Source organism: Neomonachus schauinslandi, chromosome 2 (genome assembly GCF_002201575.2).
Source record: "Neomonachus schauinslandi chromosome 2, ASM220157v2, whole genome shotgun sequence".
In the NCBI taxonomy this organism is placed as follows: Eukaryota; Metazoa; Chordata; class Mammalia; order Carnivora; family Phocidae; genus Neomonachus; species Neomonachus schauinslandi.
Genome location: NC_058404.1, coordinates 50,673,407 through 50,691,027, shown reverse-complemented (window position 1 = coordinate 50,691,027; position 17,621 = coordinate 50,673,407). Strand labels below are relative to the sequence as shown.

Here is a 17,621-nt window from a genome sequence, read left to right as displayed (position 1 = left end):
TTTATTTATTTATTTATTTATTTATTTATTTATTTATTTATTTATTTATTTATTGTCTTCGAATTCTGAAGTCGATTTAGATGCTGGGCAGATGACTTCACATCTCTGGGTGCTTTACAGCACCCCATCTATAAATGAGGGCACTGGATTAAATGATCTCTAATGTTTTTTCTAGTTCCAAGTGGTATGAGTCTCTTCCAGAACAGAATCCTCCGTTTATTTGTTTAGTCTGGAACTGGCAGAGGCAGGGTATGGTGGCCAAACCGTAGATGGAACATAACTCCCAAGATGATTTTGCATCTGATTTGCATGCATGGGCAATCCTTGTGTTGCATGGTTCCAACACGCACAAATTCCAGTTACCACAATTTAGTAAATAATGTTGATGCATGCCACTGCTGTTTGTGAGATTTTACATATGCAGCCAGAGAAACTTAGTGAGGGTGAACTTCTCGATGTAAGTCATGAAAGTGTGACGAGAAGGATAAAGATGTCCCAAAGGGAGTGACACCAGAGAACACTTCCCATTGAAGGAGCTCTTGGAAAAATTTTGCAGCATCTGGAGTACAGAGGTTAAAACGGTAGATGCTTAGAAAGGAGTATCACAGTTCGCCAAGGCACAGAAAATATGCTCACTCCATATTGTAAGTTATATATATATTGAGAAGAAGAAGGCAAGTAGTGTTTAAACTACTCTTGATAAGTTTTTCGCAAAGAAAATGTTTTAAATTTCAGTGTGTCCAATATTTTAAATTACGGTATACTAAATAGTTTTACTGTTTTTTCATTTCCTTATACATTGTGACTATAAGAGAATTCTTAATGTTTTTACAGACATTTTAAAAAGTCACAGAATAATTGCGGTTTTGCCCATTGATTATTAAGATCTTCTTGCAGAGTTATTTTTACAGTTCTGTGCTCTCGTGCAAAGCAAAGACTGCCTGTGATTCTGAGATAGTCTTCCAGTGCTGGCCAAGCTTCTAGAGGGAAGAACTGCTTCCCCCACTTTAAAAACATGATGCTAGTAATACACTTTGTTTCCTGAAGAGTTTTATAAACACTTACTAGAAAAAGGGGAGGAGGATTCGTCCCCAAACTCCAACATGCAGAGAGGACCACAGTTAATATTTAATAGTTTTATCCATATCCTCTGGATCTATTCCTATATGTGTGTCTATAGACGTAGAGTGATACATATTTTTACATTACAGAAATGGGATCATAATATGATTGATCTAAACACGCCTTTCGATTATCCACCAAATCTTTTCAGGAGGGCTGTTTTGCTCATGCAGTTCTGGATCTACTCTTTTCACAAGTCAGTTATTAATGGCCTGGGAAACAAGGCTGATTCTGAAGGATTTGGGGCGAATTCTATATATGCACCCTAAGGATTCATACCTTGATAAGTGATTAAAGCAGCAGCAGCTTTAAAACACGTCGATCATATAGATGACAATGCCTGTTGTCGTCTTGGCCAGTGTTCAGTCGCTGACTGAGGGGATCAGAATGGCAGAGGCACCAGCCAGTCAGTGTTTGTGGAGCTGCGGGTTCGGTTTCAAGGACCCCAAGATGAATAAGACACAGTTAGGGCACATTAGGAGTTCTTGGGTTGGCAGCAGTTGGACTCCTGTGGTGTAGGACTTGAATTCATAAAAGATGGACAGATACCTTCCTGCCTTTTTCACCTCCATTCCGGAACAGCTGTCTTCAGAGTCTTGGTTCTGTTAAACCAGTGTGACTTCTTTATGAAAGAATTTTGATTATTTAAATATGTGAGGAGTAACTACTTTTCTGCTTAATGCCCCTGGTACTCACTTACCTTTTCCTTCAGAAATTATCTGAGAATGCTGATAAGGCTGAGGAACCTCACAGGCTTTACTAATATGCTACTTTTCCTTCTTGCAGGCTCGGAAAAGCTTGCCCTGTGAAATATGTCACTAGTGGACAAGTTCTGTCTCTTTTCATCTTCCTTTCTTTCCTCCCTCCTTTCACCTCATCCTGTTCCTCTCTGTCTCCGTCTTTCTCTTTCTTTTAGGACTTAGTTGATGAAAGGGAGATTCTTAAAAGAGCCCCGTAAATAGTTGATTTATAAAGGAAGCAAGGTACAATAAATTCATAGAATAGTTAAGTAATCATCTCCAGTGAAATTAAATTTAAACGGATGAAGAAAGGTTAAAAAGCCATTTCTAGCCTTTGATTATTTCTGAGACCTTTAAATCTAGTATTTTATATTTGTTAAAGTTTTCCCGAAAACTAGTGTACTTTAAGAATCATTATATCCAGGGGTGCCTGGGTGGTGCAGTTGGTTGGGCGCCCATCTCTTGGTTTCAGCTCAGGTCGTGATCTTGGAGGTCATGGGATCAAGCCCCTGTGTTGGGCTCCATACTTGGCACAGAGTCCGCTTGAAACTCTCTGTCCCTCTGCCCCTCTCCCCCTGGTGCACCCGTGCTCTCTCTCTCTCTAAAATAAACAAATCTTTTAGAAAAAGAAGCATTATATCCATATATCACATAGAGACTGAAAAGCCACCCCTGATTAACTATCTTATTTTGATTACCTTGTACTTTCATAGCACTTATTAGATAACCTCTATACCAACCTATGGTAAGTTTATTTTTTTTCCTCATCAGTATTTTTATTGCAGTGCTTAGAGCACAATAGGAGGTATTTATCAAAAAGTTTACTGTCCAACTTGTTTAAATATCAAACAGTAAGGCTTTCGGCAGATTGAGCTTTAGAGCTCAATGTTTGAGATTGCAGCAAATCATCCAAATCAGAATAGAGTATAATCTCAAATGAGAAATTTAAGTTGTTGCTGAGATCATAAGCACCACAAATGGGACTTTGTCTCTCTTTTATCTCTGGTGACTCAATGCCCAGCTCATGATAGGTGTTCAGTATAATATTTGTTGAAAAAATGAAGTTTTCCTCCTAGAATTTGGATTAGACCTTTGCCCGTTCATGTTAATATCCTGTCTCCAGTAATTTTTAATTCAGTCTGTGACCAGATACTTAGCATCCACCATGTATCATGTACTATTCTCTTTTTTGGAGAAGATGCAGGAGTCCTGTAAAGGTTGCTGTCTAAATAAAGGGAAAAAACCATTTGTACAACAGGTAGTAAAATGTGGTACCCACTCTGAATGTAATCAGGGTTCAGAGAAGGGAGAAGTCAGTGTGGCCTAATGGTGAAACATTCAAGTAGAAGATGAAACTAGACCTAGGTATTGAAAGACATTCTCATTTAGTTGAAGGGAAGAGGGAGCATTTCAGGCAAAGAGAACAAGAAGAGCAAGGGCACAGATGTGGGCTTGGAATATATAGCTCAAGGCTTACCTCTACCTCCACCTCCACCAAAGTCACTGTTAGGACTCCTTCTAGAATTTCTTACAGGAGGAGAAATGGGATTATACATGGAAGTGGCCTGAACCAAGTGCTTTGGGGATTTTTCCTTCTTTTTAGGTGGCCTTGTGTCCTTTCTCTCTGTAGACTTTTTTTTTTTTTTTTTAAGATTTTATTATTTTTAAGTAATCTCTATACCCAGTGTGGGGCTTGAACCCACAACCCTGAGACAGAGTCACATGCTCCTCCAACTGAGCCAGCCAGGCATCCCTCTCTTTAGATATTTCTTTCCTCCTTTTGGAACTTCTCTCCAGCGTGGGGTTGGTGTTGTAAAGGCAGGGAGGGAAGAACCAAAGCGGGGAATGGAGACAGGCATGGAACAGATTCTTTAGGCCCGCTACTGAACATCATAAAGCATCACTTGCAGTTTCCACAGTCAGGTCTTGTTCTCCAGATTAGGAAAGTATGGGGATTAGCCAGGAAGCCTCAGCTAGTAGTGAGGGGTAAAGGTTTATGTGGAATGTCCTCTGTATTATATATACTCCTTGGGGATTGAATAGGATACCATGGGACACCTCTGGATCCCCAGCTCTTTGTTTCCTTAGAAACACCACTGCAGTATAGTTGAGTGAAGAAACCCCCAGAAAAGGGGAAATGAAAATACTAGTGGGGCAGGGTCCTTTTCATGAGATTGAGGTCCCAGAAGAGATGGGAAGCGCTGAGACCCACAACATAATTAGAAGAGTTACCAGCAAAGAAGAGGAGAGAATTGTCTTCCTTTGAGTCTGAAGGGAAATGATTGTTCATTTATTTTTCTTTTATATTTATTTAATTCCTAATTGTGCCACGCCTGTGTTAAGTGCTTAGATTACAGTGGGGAGTGGGTCAAGCTGTTCTCTGCTTTTTTCCATGCTAGCTGTGGAGATAGATACTGAGCCCACCACAGTCAGTGCTAAGTAAGGAATTGAAATAGGAGGGTGATGGGGTGGTTATTTCTGATTATCAGTTCGAAATATATCTCTCTGAGAATGTGCCCATTAAAGGTGAGATAGAAATGATAAGAAATTACCAGTATCAAGGTCAGCGGGAAAACGTTTCAGACCAAGGAAACCGCCAGTGTGCTCAAGGGGCAGATAAAAGGCCAATGGTGGCCTTATCTTGCTCCAGGAGAAGGGGGAGTGGCAGGACCTAGGATAGGAGAGGTAGGCGGGGCCACATCACTGAGTGTTTTTTGAAAGCCTGGATAAGAATTTGGACTTCTTTCGAAGCTCAAAGGGAAACCACTAGAGGGTTTTAAATAGGGACATCACATGATCAGCTATTATGCTGGTGATGGATGGGGTTGGGGGATTAGGATTAGAAGTGGAGGAAATAGGAGGTTCATGTATTCACCCCAGCAATAGAGCAGGGCGTGATAGTAGAGGTGGGGGAAAATAAGCCGATTCTGGATATGTTTTGGTGGGACAGTCTGTAGGGATGTTCTGATTGACATGGGCCCAGGGGTAGGCTGGTAAGGGAAAGAGAGGACTCAGTAGCATCTAAGCTTTTTAGCGGACTAACTGGGTGGTGGCAGTAATGACTATTAATGGGGAAGAGAATAGATTCATTGGGTAGGGGTGGGGGAGCAAAAGTTCTGCTTCGGGCTTTTCACTTAGAAATGTCTTTAGACACTCACATGTCATGACATTTAGACACTTTGGAATGGCTTTAAGCAGGGCACCTGGGTGACTCAGTCAGTTAAGCGTCTGACTCTTGGTTTCGGCTCAGGGCATGATCTCAGGGTCCTGGGATGGAGTCCCGTGTCAGGCTCTGTGCTCAGGGCGGAGTCCGCCTGAAATTCTTTCCCGCTCCCTCCCTCTCCACTCTTACCCCAACTTGGGAGTGCGCTTGCTAGCCACTCGCTCGCTCACTCACTCACTCACTGACATGCATACACAGATACATAGATACATACCTACATACATACATAAATAAATCTTAAAAAAAAAATGAAATGTCTTTAAGCATCCAAGTAGGCAAGAAATAATGGTTAGCGAGACTAGAATAGTGGTAGTGGAGGCAGGAAAATGATGGAACTGAAGTCTATAGTTCCTCGCTGGGTGATTTAATTTATATAAAGACAGTGTTGCCTTCAGGCGGGGTCTGAGGACCCAGAGGGGGTCCCGCAGGATCAGCCAAGAAGGTCCTTGCCTTCATGCAGGATAGAAATCAAATGCAAGCCAAGAGGAAGAGAGAATAGAGTTTATTGAAGACCTGGAGAGAGTGCAGATACAGACAGAACATCTGGGAGACTTGGCAAGGAAAGGAGAGTGAGTCCCCTCTTTGCTTGGGGCCTGGGGTTTTTATTGAGGATTGTGTCTTCTCAGGCATCCAGGAACAGAGAGGAGTGTTTAGGTGTCCTCCATAAGCTACTTATGCCCTGGGGCCAGAGGTCTTGATGAGTCGGTGGTCTTGGTCACTCCTTAGATGGTATCTATTGTGCTGGAAGACTCCAAGGAAGTCCTTAACTCCTTGACCTTTACAAGGAGAACATAAATTATTTGTTCTATAAGGTGTGTGTGTGGGGGTGTAGGCCTTTGCAAGAAAAGAAGCAGGGAAAGGAGTGAAAACAGCAATTTTTCATGGGGTCCCTTTAGTTTCCCTGTTTCAGCAGTATTTAAAACCCCTGCAACTGGATAAAGTCATCGTGATCAGAGGTCTGCAACTACTTCCACCGGCCAAATCTATTTCCCTGCCTGCTTCTCTATGGCCTGGGAGCTAAGAATGGTTTTTACATTTTTTTAAGATTTTATTTCTTTATTTGAGAGATAGTGCATGAAAGAGAGAGAGAGAGCACGAGCAGGGAGGAGAGGGAGAAGCCGGCTCCTTGCTGAGCAGGGAGCCACACACGGGACTGGATCCCAGGACCCTGGGATCATGACCTGAGCGGAAGGCAGACGCTTAACTGACTGAGCCACCCAGATGCCCATTGTTTTTACATTTTTTTAAATGGTTGAAAAAAAATGAGAAGAACCACAGTATTTCAGACACGTGAAAATTATGTGCAGTTCAAATTTCAGTGTTCATAAATAAAGTTTTATTGGAAAGTAGCCACACTTGTTCATTTGTGTGTTGTGTGTTTTCACACTACTAGGCAGAGTTGAGTGGTTGCATATGGTTTGCAAAGCCTAACATATTTTGTATCTGACCACTGATCTAGGTGTATGGAAGGAGAAGCTGGCTTAGGGACACATCCAGGTGTTATCAATGTTTAATTACATACCGGGTTGAAGTGCATAAGAGGGAGCTTGATTTTTACATCTGCTTTCTCAGTTGCCAGCCAAAAAACAAGGCTGGTGACTGGGGCTTCAAGAATTGAGTGATTGTGGCTCTACAGTAAGAAGAACACATCCATCTTATCTTCTATGAGGATTAGGGAGACCATGGGATTCATAAAGTAATTTTAATCTTTTCATGCTCCTTAGATTTGAATACTTTTTTTATCTTTGTAGTTGATCATCTTGATTGAGACCAGGTAAGTGATGTACAACTTAAGTAACTGTAGTTTTCAGACCAGTCATTTTGGTGCATTATTGACACATGGCTCATGCTCTGAGAGTAGTATAAAATATTTGGGATCAAGATTGCAATGGAAAATAATGTAGTATAGACATTAATATAAAACTATAGTTTTAGTTTTAAAAGGTGTAACTCAACTCAGTTGCTATTTATTCCTTATAAGGAAATATACCTTATAGAATATATTTCAGAGAAAGCCAGAAATTCCCTCTACCCCATTCCATTTGCTTCAAAAGACCTTTCAGCTAAGGTAATGGATCAATGTAAGAGGGCTCAGAGGAGATGATTTCAGTTTTTATATATGTAAGAAATAATATTAATCAGTGACTTTGATTCTTTTGTAGGAACATACATTGATAGGTTCAGCAAATTCCCAAGATATCCAGCTCTGTGGAATGGGAATTCTTCCTGAACATTGTATTATAGACATCACAGCAGAAGGCCAGGTGATGCTGACTCCTCAGAAGAACACCAGGTAATATACTTTCATTAGTGTTAATGTCACAATACTTTTTAAGAGGATGAAAGTACACTAGTTGTGAATGTTATGTAGCATGTTTGACCTTTGCTTTTTAAGTTCACTTAATGAAGCTATCCAGTTAGTTACCAAGTCCTTTACATTGAACTTTTTAATATCTCTTAAACCCGTATCTCCTCTCTATACTCACTACCGTGGCCTTATTTAAATAAGACCCTCATCAAATCTTGATTGGAACTATGCCAACACTCTAATCTTTTTCCTGGGTCACTTCCCATACAGCCAGAAGGCTTTCTACTATTTTTTTTTTTTCCGAAGATTTTATTTATTTATTTGACAGAGAGAGACACAGCGAGAGAGGGAACACAGGCAGGGGGAGTGGGAGAGGGAGAAGCAGGCTCTCTGCTGAGCAGGGAGCCCAATGTGGGGCTTGATCCCATGACCCCGGGATCATGACCCGAGCCGAAGGCAGACACTTAACTGAGCCACCCAGGCACCCCAAGCTTTCTACTAATTTTGATACAAAATCCCTTATATCCCTTCTATTTGTCTCCTATTCCTCTGTGCCTGTCATTCCTTTGGGCAGCTGACTCCTGTTTGACCTTCAAGGCTAAGCTCTGTCATTGTCTACTTTGGGGGAATTCCCTGTTTGGTCTACATGAAGGGCCCCTAGTATATATTCCCAGTACACCTTATGCTTCCTGTTATGTTAAGACTTCATATTGTATTCTTTTCCTAAAAAACTTTATTTTATTTTTTAAGTAGTCTTCATGCCCAGTGTGGAGCCTAAAGCGGGGCTTAAATTCACGACCCTGAGATCAAGACCTGAGCTGAGATCAAGAGTCAGACACTTAACCGACTAAGCTACCCAGGTGCCCCATCGTATTGTGTTCTTGTGGGCTATTAACTTTTATTACCCCAGGAGACTGTGAGCTCATTGAGGACAAGGGCCTGTCTTTTTTGGATCTCTGTCCTTAGTATGTAAGAGAAGACTAGTATATAAGTGCTCAAAAACTAATGAATGAATGAAGAGATAAAACATTATATAAATTAAATGTTTCTCAGTTTGCTTCCTTGAGCTATGAAGCTGTTATTGCCCTGTTATATAATGGTCTGTAACTGTTAACTGACTTACATTGATTCTTCAAATGTTGACCCATTTCATTATGTGGTACTGAATAGTGATTAATATCATTACTAATCTTGGGGTGCCTGGGTGGCACAGTTGGTTGAGCATCTCACTCTTGGTGTCGGCTCAGGTCATGATCTCAGGTCATGATCTCAGGATTGTGAGATTGAGCCCCAAGTTGGGCTCCACACTCAGTGGGGAGTGTGCTTGAGATTCTCTCTCTTCTTCTCACTCTGCCACTTCCCTTATTCTTCCACGTGCTCTCTCTCTCTCTTTAAAATAAATCAGTCAATCATGGGGCACCTGGGTGGCTCAGTCAGTTAAGCGTCTGATTGTTGGTTTTGGCTCAAGTCATGAGCTCACAGTCGTGGGATCAAGCCCCGTGTTGGGCTCTGCATGGTATCTACTTCAGATTCTTTCTCCCTCCCTTTCCCTCCTGCACGCACGCGCTCTCTCTCTCAAATGAATAAAATCTTTTAAAATAAATAAATAAATCTTTAAAAAATATCATTACTAATTTTATCCAGAAAGTCTAAATATTGGGAAGCTATCCAGCTCATGGTGAAGGATGCAAATGAGGAAGAGGAAAGAACAGCAGAAGTTGGGCCTGGCACTCCCAGCCTGGGCATGCTATTCTCCTATTAAATAGTCTCACAGAATACCAACCTTAGGCAAGGTTACTCTGAAGCTGTGATAAAATATGACAAAGCAGGCCACATAAAAATTTTGTTTCAGCACAGACAAAAACCAGGGTCACTCTGTCACATACCAAATACCTTCTCTTGACTGAGGTGAGTGATTACTTCTTTACCAGTCACAACTTTATCCTCATTCTAGTCTCCCCTCTTATAGATAAGATTTTTTTGAAATGCCCAATCATAAAAGTACTCCGGCTTTCTGACAGCATCCAACACATACAGAACCGCTCTCTCTCAGAGCCTTTGCCAAGTTGTCCGGCTAAAGCCCAAATCCTGCAACAGTCCTTCCGAGCACACTGTCACTGAGACACCCCATGCTTCCTGCGACTGTGTCTTCTACTTGTGCATGAGGAATCAGCCCAGCTTGTTCAGCTTCAGGAATGCTCCTAGTGGTCTTTGGGTGAAGGACATTGACACAGTTTCCAAACTCCCAATTTTCACTTGAAATAGGCGTTTCCTCGCTTTGTCCATTTTCAAGAAAATGGCTGCCCAGATACCACTTTGTATGTGTCTTTTGCTCAGGACAGTCCTCATACTCTGGTGTGAATGAACACAGTGCTTTTTATGTACTTCTTGTTTTGTCACCCAAAATGTTTAAAAAATTGTGTACTCAGGGTCAGGATTTTTAATTTTTTTTTTTTAAAGATTTTATTTATTTATTTGAGAGAGAGAGAATGAGAGAGAGCACATGAGAGAGGGGAGGGTCAGGGGGAGAAGCCGAGCAGGGAGCCCAATGCGGGACTCGATCCCAGGACTCCAGGATCATGACCTGAGCCGAAGGCAGTTGCTTAACCAACTGAGCCACCCAGGCACCCCAGGATTTTTAAAAAGTAATAATTTGGGCGCCTGGGTGGCTCAGTTGGTTGGGCGACTGCCTTCGGCTCAGGTCATGATCCTGGAGTCCCTGGATCAAGTCCCGCATCGGGCTCCCTGCTCAGCGAGGAGCCTGTTTCTCCCTCTGACCCTCCCCCCTCTCATGTACTCTCTCTCTCTCTCATTCTCGCTCTCTCAAATAAATAAATCTTTAAAAAAAAAAAAGTAATAATTTTTACTGCTTCATCAAGGACATCCTCAAAGGAAACATTTTTTAAAAATTGTGAGTGTATGGCAGTGAGTAGTCCAGCGACTACTAGTAATGTTTGGTGCCACTGCCTTGGTTTGTGCTAAAACACTAGCAGTTTTACTCATTGTTGGTATAAATGTCAACACGGTGAAAAGGGCAAGATAGCATTATTATAAAAATAGCTTTGATCTTGGGGACCCCACAGAGACCACACTTTGAAAACTGTGATTATAATCATGCTTTTATTTACTAATTATGGCTTAACTGCTGTGGCTTTTAAAAATTAGCCTCTATGTATGTTTGCCTTTAATTGAACTCCTCATTGTATTTACAGAATTTGTGTCAGAAAGGCTAAAATCGGGTGCCTGGGTGGCTCAGTTGGTTAAGCGGCTGCCTTCGGCCCAGGTCATGATCCTGGAGTCCCTGGATCGAGTCCCGCATGGGGCTCCCTGCTCGGCAGGGAGCCTGCTTCTGCCTCTGACCCTCCCCCCTCTCATGTGCTCTCTCTCTCTCTCATTCTCTCTGTCTCAAATAAATAAATAAAATCTTTAAAAAAAAAAAAAAAGAAAGGCTAAAATCTGCTAATTTTAGTAGGTTCCCTCTTAATATAATTTTTGAGCTCATGGCTTTGAATAATCACACTATAGGAGGACCAGTTACTTTTAGTGTTTAAAAACCCACATGGTAAGTGAAATCCGGATATAGAGAGTAGGATTTTATGTATATGCATATACATAAAAAGTAACTAGCAATATAAAGCCAGTTAAGTGCTTTAGGACAGTAAAGAAACTAAGACACTATTGGCTGGAGTGACGAGCAGCTTTTACAGAGGAAGCAGAAACCACCTGGGCTTTGAAAGCTGAGTAGGACTTGGTGGGGAGAATGGGGAGGGCAGGAACTCTATTCCAGGATTCCAGGTTGCAGGACTGGAATAAGCCTGGCTTTGAAAGAAGAGTCAATCAATCATGTTTAGTGGACAGAACATAAACCTTTTTTTTGGCTGGAGTTGAGAATTCACTAGAAGGGGGAAAGAAAGGAAGAGATAAATAGGGCTTCCTTTTGTAGGGCCTTTATGCTATGTCTAAGCAAATGAGTCCTTCAGCAGGAGAGAGGCTTGATAGAACTGGTATTCCAGGAATATCAGTCTTATAGTGGTATGCATAATTTTTGTATATTTCCTGCCCCTGCAAATTCTTCTTTTTATATCCTTCCATCCACCCTTCTGTTGAACTCCATTGTCAAGATAACCAGTCAAGTGGACCTTATAAATCTTTTATACATTGATAGAATATGAACGTTTTTCTGTGCTCTAGGAAGTTACAGAAGCATTTAGCATAGGTCTCATTTCTTATATTTCTAGAGTCTAGTTGGTTGATTGACTCTTACTATTCATGTAGATTGGACATACTCATTTGAGTTGTAATGTATATTGCTACCAGCTTTTTACTGTTGGCTGTAAAGGCTCCATATTTACCCCTTAATATGCTATATAACAAATTTGGAACTTTGAAAAGTAGAGGATAATAATTGATTATATTTAGTACTGCAAGCATTTCTTAGCAGAAAAGAGGAGTAAATACAAATAAAGTTCACTGAGGGCAGGGGAATTGATTATTTCATTTTTCCTAGTAAATAGATCTCTATAGTATGGGATAATTAAAGGAGAAAACATGATAATCATTGTTTGCATTGACCTCTTCTCCCCCTCAGAACATTTGTAAATGGCTCTTCCGTATCTAGTCCTATACAACTCCACCACGGGGACAGGATATTATGGGGAAACAACCACTTCTTCAGGTATGACATTATTCATGGCTCTTAAAGAGAGATTATTGAAGATTATACTTTGAAACAGAAGAATGTATATTGGAAGGTAAAATTAACTCCATAAAAAGTATACAGTATTTTGTACATATGTATTTACTGACTGTATATGATTTGTTCATTGTATGCTTTGAGCCTGAGAGACATATGAACAATACTCTCAGGAAAAATAAGGAGTTTACTTACTTATTTTTTTCCTTTTTATTTCCCAGTGCAAGATGATTGTTTTGCCATCTGGTGTAAGAATTCATTAATTTTTTTTTTCTGACTTGCTTACCTTTTTATTTGTTTATTTTTTATTGGAAAAGACTAGTTTTAGTTTCCTTATTCATAAAATAAAGTTCGTATTTTATTTAGGAATGTTTTCGGCTGCAAGTAATGGCAAACTTGACTGTAATGGCTTAAACAGTTTGTTTCACTGACCAAATAAGAAATCCAAAGGTGGATGGTTGTTGGCCTTGGCCAAGCCTCTCAAAACTGTCATGGCAGAAGGCTTGTCACTGTCTCCTTGTCTTGGCATTTCCCTGTGGTCTAAAGATGGCCACGCCGTTCCAGGTATCAAAGCAGCATCCAGGCACGTATGAAGAGAATGAGGGAGAAGGTGGTACTAGCCTTATCTGCTTGATCAGAAAAAGCAGAAGTCTTCCTAGAGCCCCCAGCAATCTTCCATTTTTGTCTCATTTGCTAGAATTTGCCTCTTAACTACAAGGGAGGCTGAGAAAGAGCCTGCGCTGGGACTGCACACAGTGTTTTCCATAGAAAACTGGTGTTGTGTTGCCAGGGAAGGGCGGGCTGGAGATTGTACAGAACTACAGTCCTGGTCTGTTCCTCTTCCTGTCACTGGTCACCATGCTTGGGGTATCAGACTGACTTTTCTTATGGCTAATGGAGATCCTTTGCTTGTGGGCCAGTCGATATTTTGATTACTGAAGAAAGGGTAGAGGGGCACAAAGTGTGTAGAAAATATTTTTCTTTTTCTTCCTTCTCAAACTAAATCAGGTGTAAACTGCTTGGCTTGGTTTTCAAAGCCTTCATAGTTTGAATTGCGTTGATCTTTCCATCATTATCTCCCATAACTTCTGCTATACAAATTTTGTGTGCCCCTATGTTGTTGTATTCATAATTTCTCCAGAGACTATGAGAATTTCCATTTCCACATCTCTTCTCATGCTGTTCCCACTTGTAAAGCTCAGCTCAGATGACTTCCTACTCTGTCATCTTTTCCGTTGTTATTCCAGCGGTCCTCAGCTTTTCTTCAACACCTAGCTTGTCACAGTCATGTGGCCCCGAGTCACATGGTCTGTTGTAACTATTTGTGCATGCATGTGTTTATTTCTACTACTAGAGGATAAAATTCCAGAGTGTAGTAATTGCCTTACACTTACACGGTACCCCCTTGGCATCTAGGAAATGCCAGTATTTAATGAACGGAATAAGTGCATATCTTTATTTTAAAAATAATATTCTTCCCCTCCCCCAAGACTGAATTTGCCTAAAAAGAAAAAGAAAGCAGATCGAGAGGATGAGGAACATGACACCTCCATGAAGAATGATACCAGTTCTGAGCAGCTCGATGTAGACGGAGACTCCTCCAGTGAGGTGTCCAGTGAAATCAACTTCAATTATGAATATGCGCAAATGGAGGTTACCATGAAGGCTCTGGGTAGTAATGGTGAGCAGATCTGTGCATTTTAGAGTCTTTTAAAGTTGATGGAAAGTTAAAAATGTTTATGATTGAGACCTTTTAAATATTAACAAAAAAGGAAATCTTTATGTTATTCTCTATATTCTTTTAATTTATTACATTTATAAAAACTTTTCATTCTTTTAGCCTTGAGTACTAATCACTGCCAACTTTGTTCTCACTGATAGAATTTCTCATGTTTGAAATTTGACTGCCACTGTCACTCTTAGGTTATGTGTAGTACATACACTAGACCTGCTTTTCCTCTGTGGAAGACAGTTCAGCATGTATTTGACAGAAGAGATGATATGATGAGGAATGGGGAGTAAGGAACACTGGGTTTATTCCAAACTGTCTTCAAGAATCTTCATTTACTAATTAGGATGCCAAACAGCAGTATAGAACCACATTTGAAATCTATTGTGTTGTACTGTGACCTTTCATTCGTTTTTACCTTTTAAAAAAACCTTATTTAGATCCAATGCAGTCGATACTGAACAGCCTAGAACAACAGCATGAAGAAGAAAAACGATCTGCATTGGAGCGCCAGAGGCTTATGTATGAACATGAATTGGAGCAGCTACGAAGAAGGCTGTCTCCTGAGAAACAAAACTGTCGTAGTGGAGACAGGTTTTCTTTCCACTCACCCAGTGCTCAACAGCGATTGAAACAGTGGGCCGAAGAGAGGTAGGTGCATGGCGCCTTTATTATGTGTGCATAGCATATGCTCAACACTTTACCTCACCTAGGTATGATACAGTATGGAGAAATCTAGACATTATTTGAAAAAGAATTATATTAAGAGAGAGTGTTACAGCTTAAGAACCATTTGCCTTTTTTTTTTTCTCATTTTTGAGAAAAACGGGAATTACGAATTTATATTGATTTATTTAAAGTTGCCCATGTTAGGTGCTGCCCCATTTTAGTTTGTAAGGCTTTTGGATTTGAATAAACAAGTATTTGTACTTAGAAGTTATACTTTATCATTGTATTATACCTTAGGTTCTGAAGCTTGGGTAGATGCTTTTTAAAATAAGGAAAAAAAAAAGGTGGTTATCTGGACTGATTAGCTCAGGTAGGTAAAGCATGGTGCTAGTGAGATGCAGATTGCAAGTTTGAACTCTATATGGGCTAATTAGCATTGCACTAAAATGTCTCATCCATGGTTACAGACTGTACTTAACTAACCTCTTGCTCTTCAAAAGTCTGGTCTGCATACAGGCAGCATCTCTAATCAGGTGGAGATTGATAGAAATATAGTGTATCAGGCCCCACCCCAGACCTAGTGAGTCAAGATCTTTAGTTTATCAAGATCCCTGGGTGATTTTTATACACAGTCAAGTTTTTGAGGCACTGTCCTAATCAACGGCCAGCTTGTTACACGAGCGTGTGCCAGTACTTACAATATAGCCCAGATACAAGCGCGTGCATGGGTCGGTGTCAGTAATATAGTCCCTGCGTGCACAAGGCAGTTGTAAAGCTTGGTTCGCAGTTTGGCATTAACATATTATGTACTACATAATATTCTGATGTGCTGCTTGATAGTTATCCCCCCCCCCCCACTTGTTTTTAAAGAGAAGCAACGCTGAATAACAGCCTGATGAGGCTGAGGGAACAAATTGTGAAAGCCAATCTGTTGGTGAGAGAAGCTAGTTACATTGCAGAGGAACTGGATAAAAGAACAGAGTATAAAGTAACCCTGCAGATTCCAACCTCCAGCCTCGATGCCAACAGGAAGGTGAGGTTGTCGTTAATGGAAGAGACAGAGAACCACTGGAGAAAACTCTTGTCTGTTTCACCAGTGGTATTTAAACACCAGTGGGCTTGCCCTCAACCCCACTTACACTTTCTACAGTCTGCATCCTTTTGGACTTGTTCTCTCTCGAGTAGAATTTATTTGCTTTTAATTCTCTGCCTTTGTGCGTATGTGTCCTTTGTCCACTAGAATACCCTCTCCACCTCTTCCCACCACACCCCACCAATTTATTTCATTCAGCTTCCTTTCTTCAGTCTGTTTCTATGACTTCTGGGAAGTCTTTCCTGATGAATCTTCAGAAAGTGGTTTTTCCCCTTCATTCTGTTACCACCCTCCAACCCCCCTCCCCTAAGTTCCGTGTTTCGTTTATGTGTATCATGTTATTTTCACTTGCTAATAGATTGCTCTGCAAAACTGTTTATTGGTTGTTTCATGTGTGTATTCATGATCACAAATCTTTTTTTTTTTTTTGGTATAATGTAATAACCATTTAATAAATTGTAGGGGGAAAGTCCCATCAAAATTTTCTATCCTAGCCATCCAGTTGTTTTCTTTTCTTTGTTATTTAGGCCCTTTTCTAGCTCTCAGTCATATTCATACATAATTTTTGATGGTACATAGAATTTTGTATTCAGATATATGTTTTGAGGGTCCATGTGCTTTGTTTCTCCCACAGTATTTGACACAACAAAGCTTTAATGGATGCTTGCGTGTTCTATTCTGATTTGGTAGCAAGGACCACATCTTTCTTTTTCTTGTGGCATCCCAGCCTCAAGGTCATTGTTTTCACAGAGTAGATATTTGGCAAATAGGGATGCTTAATGTTTTGAGTAATATAGGTATTGTGAACGTGATGCACTCACTGCTCTATGGAGACTTGTCTCTTGATACATGTTCTGTGTGTGATCTGAACTTAGAACTTTATTTTGCTTGTTGGCATTTGTAGGGCAAACCACAGGTGCAATGGCACTCAGCCAAAAAAGAGGTAGAGGAAAGCCAATCATGGGCTTAGATTCTTCTAGAAGACTGAGCAGAGCAAGGTCTTCTTCCATTCTGTAGTGTTTGAATTGGAAAAACAGAAACATAACCATTTTCTCCCCATACAGCATGACTGTCTGTAGCCCTTTTCTGTGTATCCTGGCTCAGGCTTCGTTGGAAGGAGCAACCGTGCCTCCGGGCAGCCAAGTCAGTACCTAGAAGTGACGCAAGTCATTTTGGGCCTCCCTCTCTCCTAGACAGCTGATAGTGTGTTCTGGGGCTGTTTGCATGGCTGGTAGAGATGAAGCACATCGCTGGGGTCATGGCAGCCATTGTTAACATGTTAATGGCTACTAATCTACACTACTACTATTGATTTAATAGATTAGTATTTTCAGATTTCACCCAGAGAGAGGAGCTGGACAAGGAAGTATTTCTTAAGGAGAGAGACTTTTTTAACTCAGGCTGGGTCTTTCCTCTTTTATCCAATAAGACCTTTTGTTTTTGGTACTTGAAAGCTTCCATTTCACTTAATGTCTTGCCCTTGCTGTGAGCACTATTGTTTGTTCTGGTCTTACTCTTGGCCTTGTACTCACCTCTCTCTCGTGATTTTGGTAAGAGGCAGAAATTCCTTTTTTTTTTTAATTTTTTCCAGTTCTTGTTAGTAGTTGCTGGAGGGCCAAGTCATGATGCTGCAGGATATTGCTGGCTGCTGTTTCCTCCCCGTTCTAGGTTTCTCCACCTGCGGTACCACTCCATGTGGATCCCTGATGAGCTTTTTGTATTTATTCCCTAGCAGGCTGAGTGCCTGCTGATGGGTATTAAAGCCTGGTGATGGGTATTAAAGGTAGAGGTAGAAGGACCTTTAGAGTATGAGAGAATGGCAGTTTTTGAGCTTCAGAATTCAGAATCTTTGTTTCATTATGTAAATTCCGTTTCTTTGAAAATCATTATAGGCGAAATGGTAAAGCGACAGCGATGTATTTCACAATTCCCTAAAGTCCTGAGTAGACCTATCCAAACAGTTGATAAATTATGCAATAAATCTAAACTGATAACTGATAGGTATGTCTCTCTGGGGGAGATACACAGGGGTATTTTTATTTTC

The 17,621-nt window shown here is 40.7% G+C and overlaps 1 protein-coding gene across 1 annotated transcript in view; it reads left to right on the top strand.

Annotated features, from left to right (window-relative positions):
- The window catches only part of KIF13B (kinesin family member 13B), a 201,435-nt gene that overhangs the window by 100,998 nt on the left and 82,816 nt on the right, over positions 1 to 17,621 (top strand). The window contains exons 14-18 of the mRNA XM_044912850.1: positions 7,248 to 7,378; positions 11,982 to 12,068; positions 13,577 to 13,767; positions 14,256 to 14,466; positions 15,355 to 15,517. Coding sequence (XP_044768785.1) covers positions 7,248 to 7,378; positions 11,982 to 12,068; positions 13,577 to 13,767; positions 14,256 to 14,466; positions 15,355 to 15,517 — 783 coding nt within the window. The remainder of the gene's footprint in view (positions 1 to 7,247; positions 7,379 to 11,981; positions 12,069 to 13,576; positions 13,768 to 14,255; positions 14,467 to 15,354; positions 15,518 to 17,621) is intronic.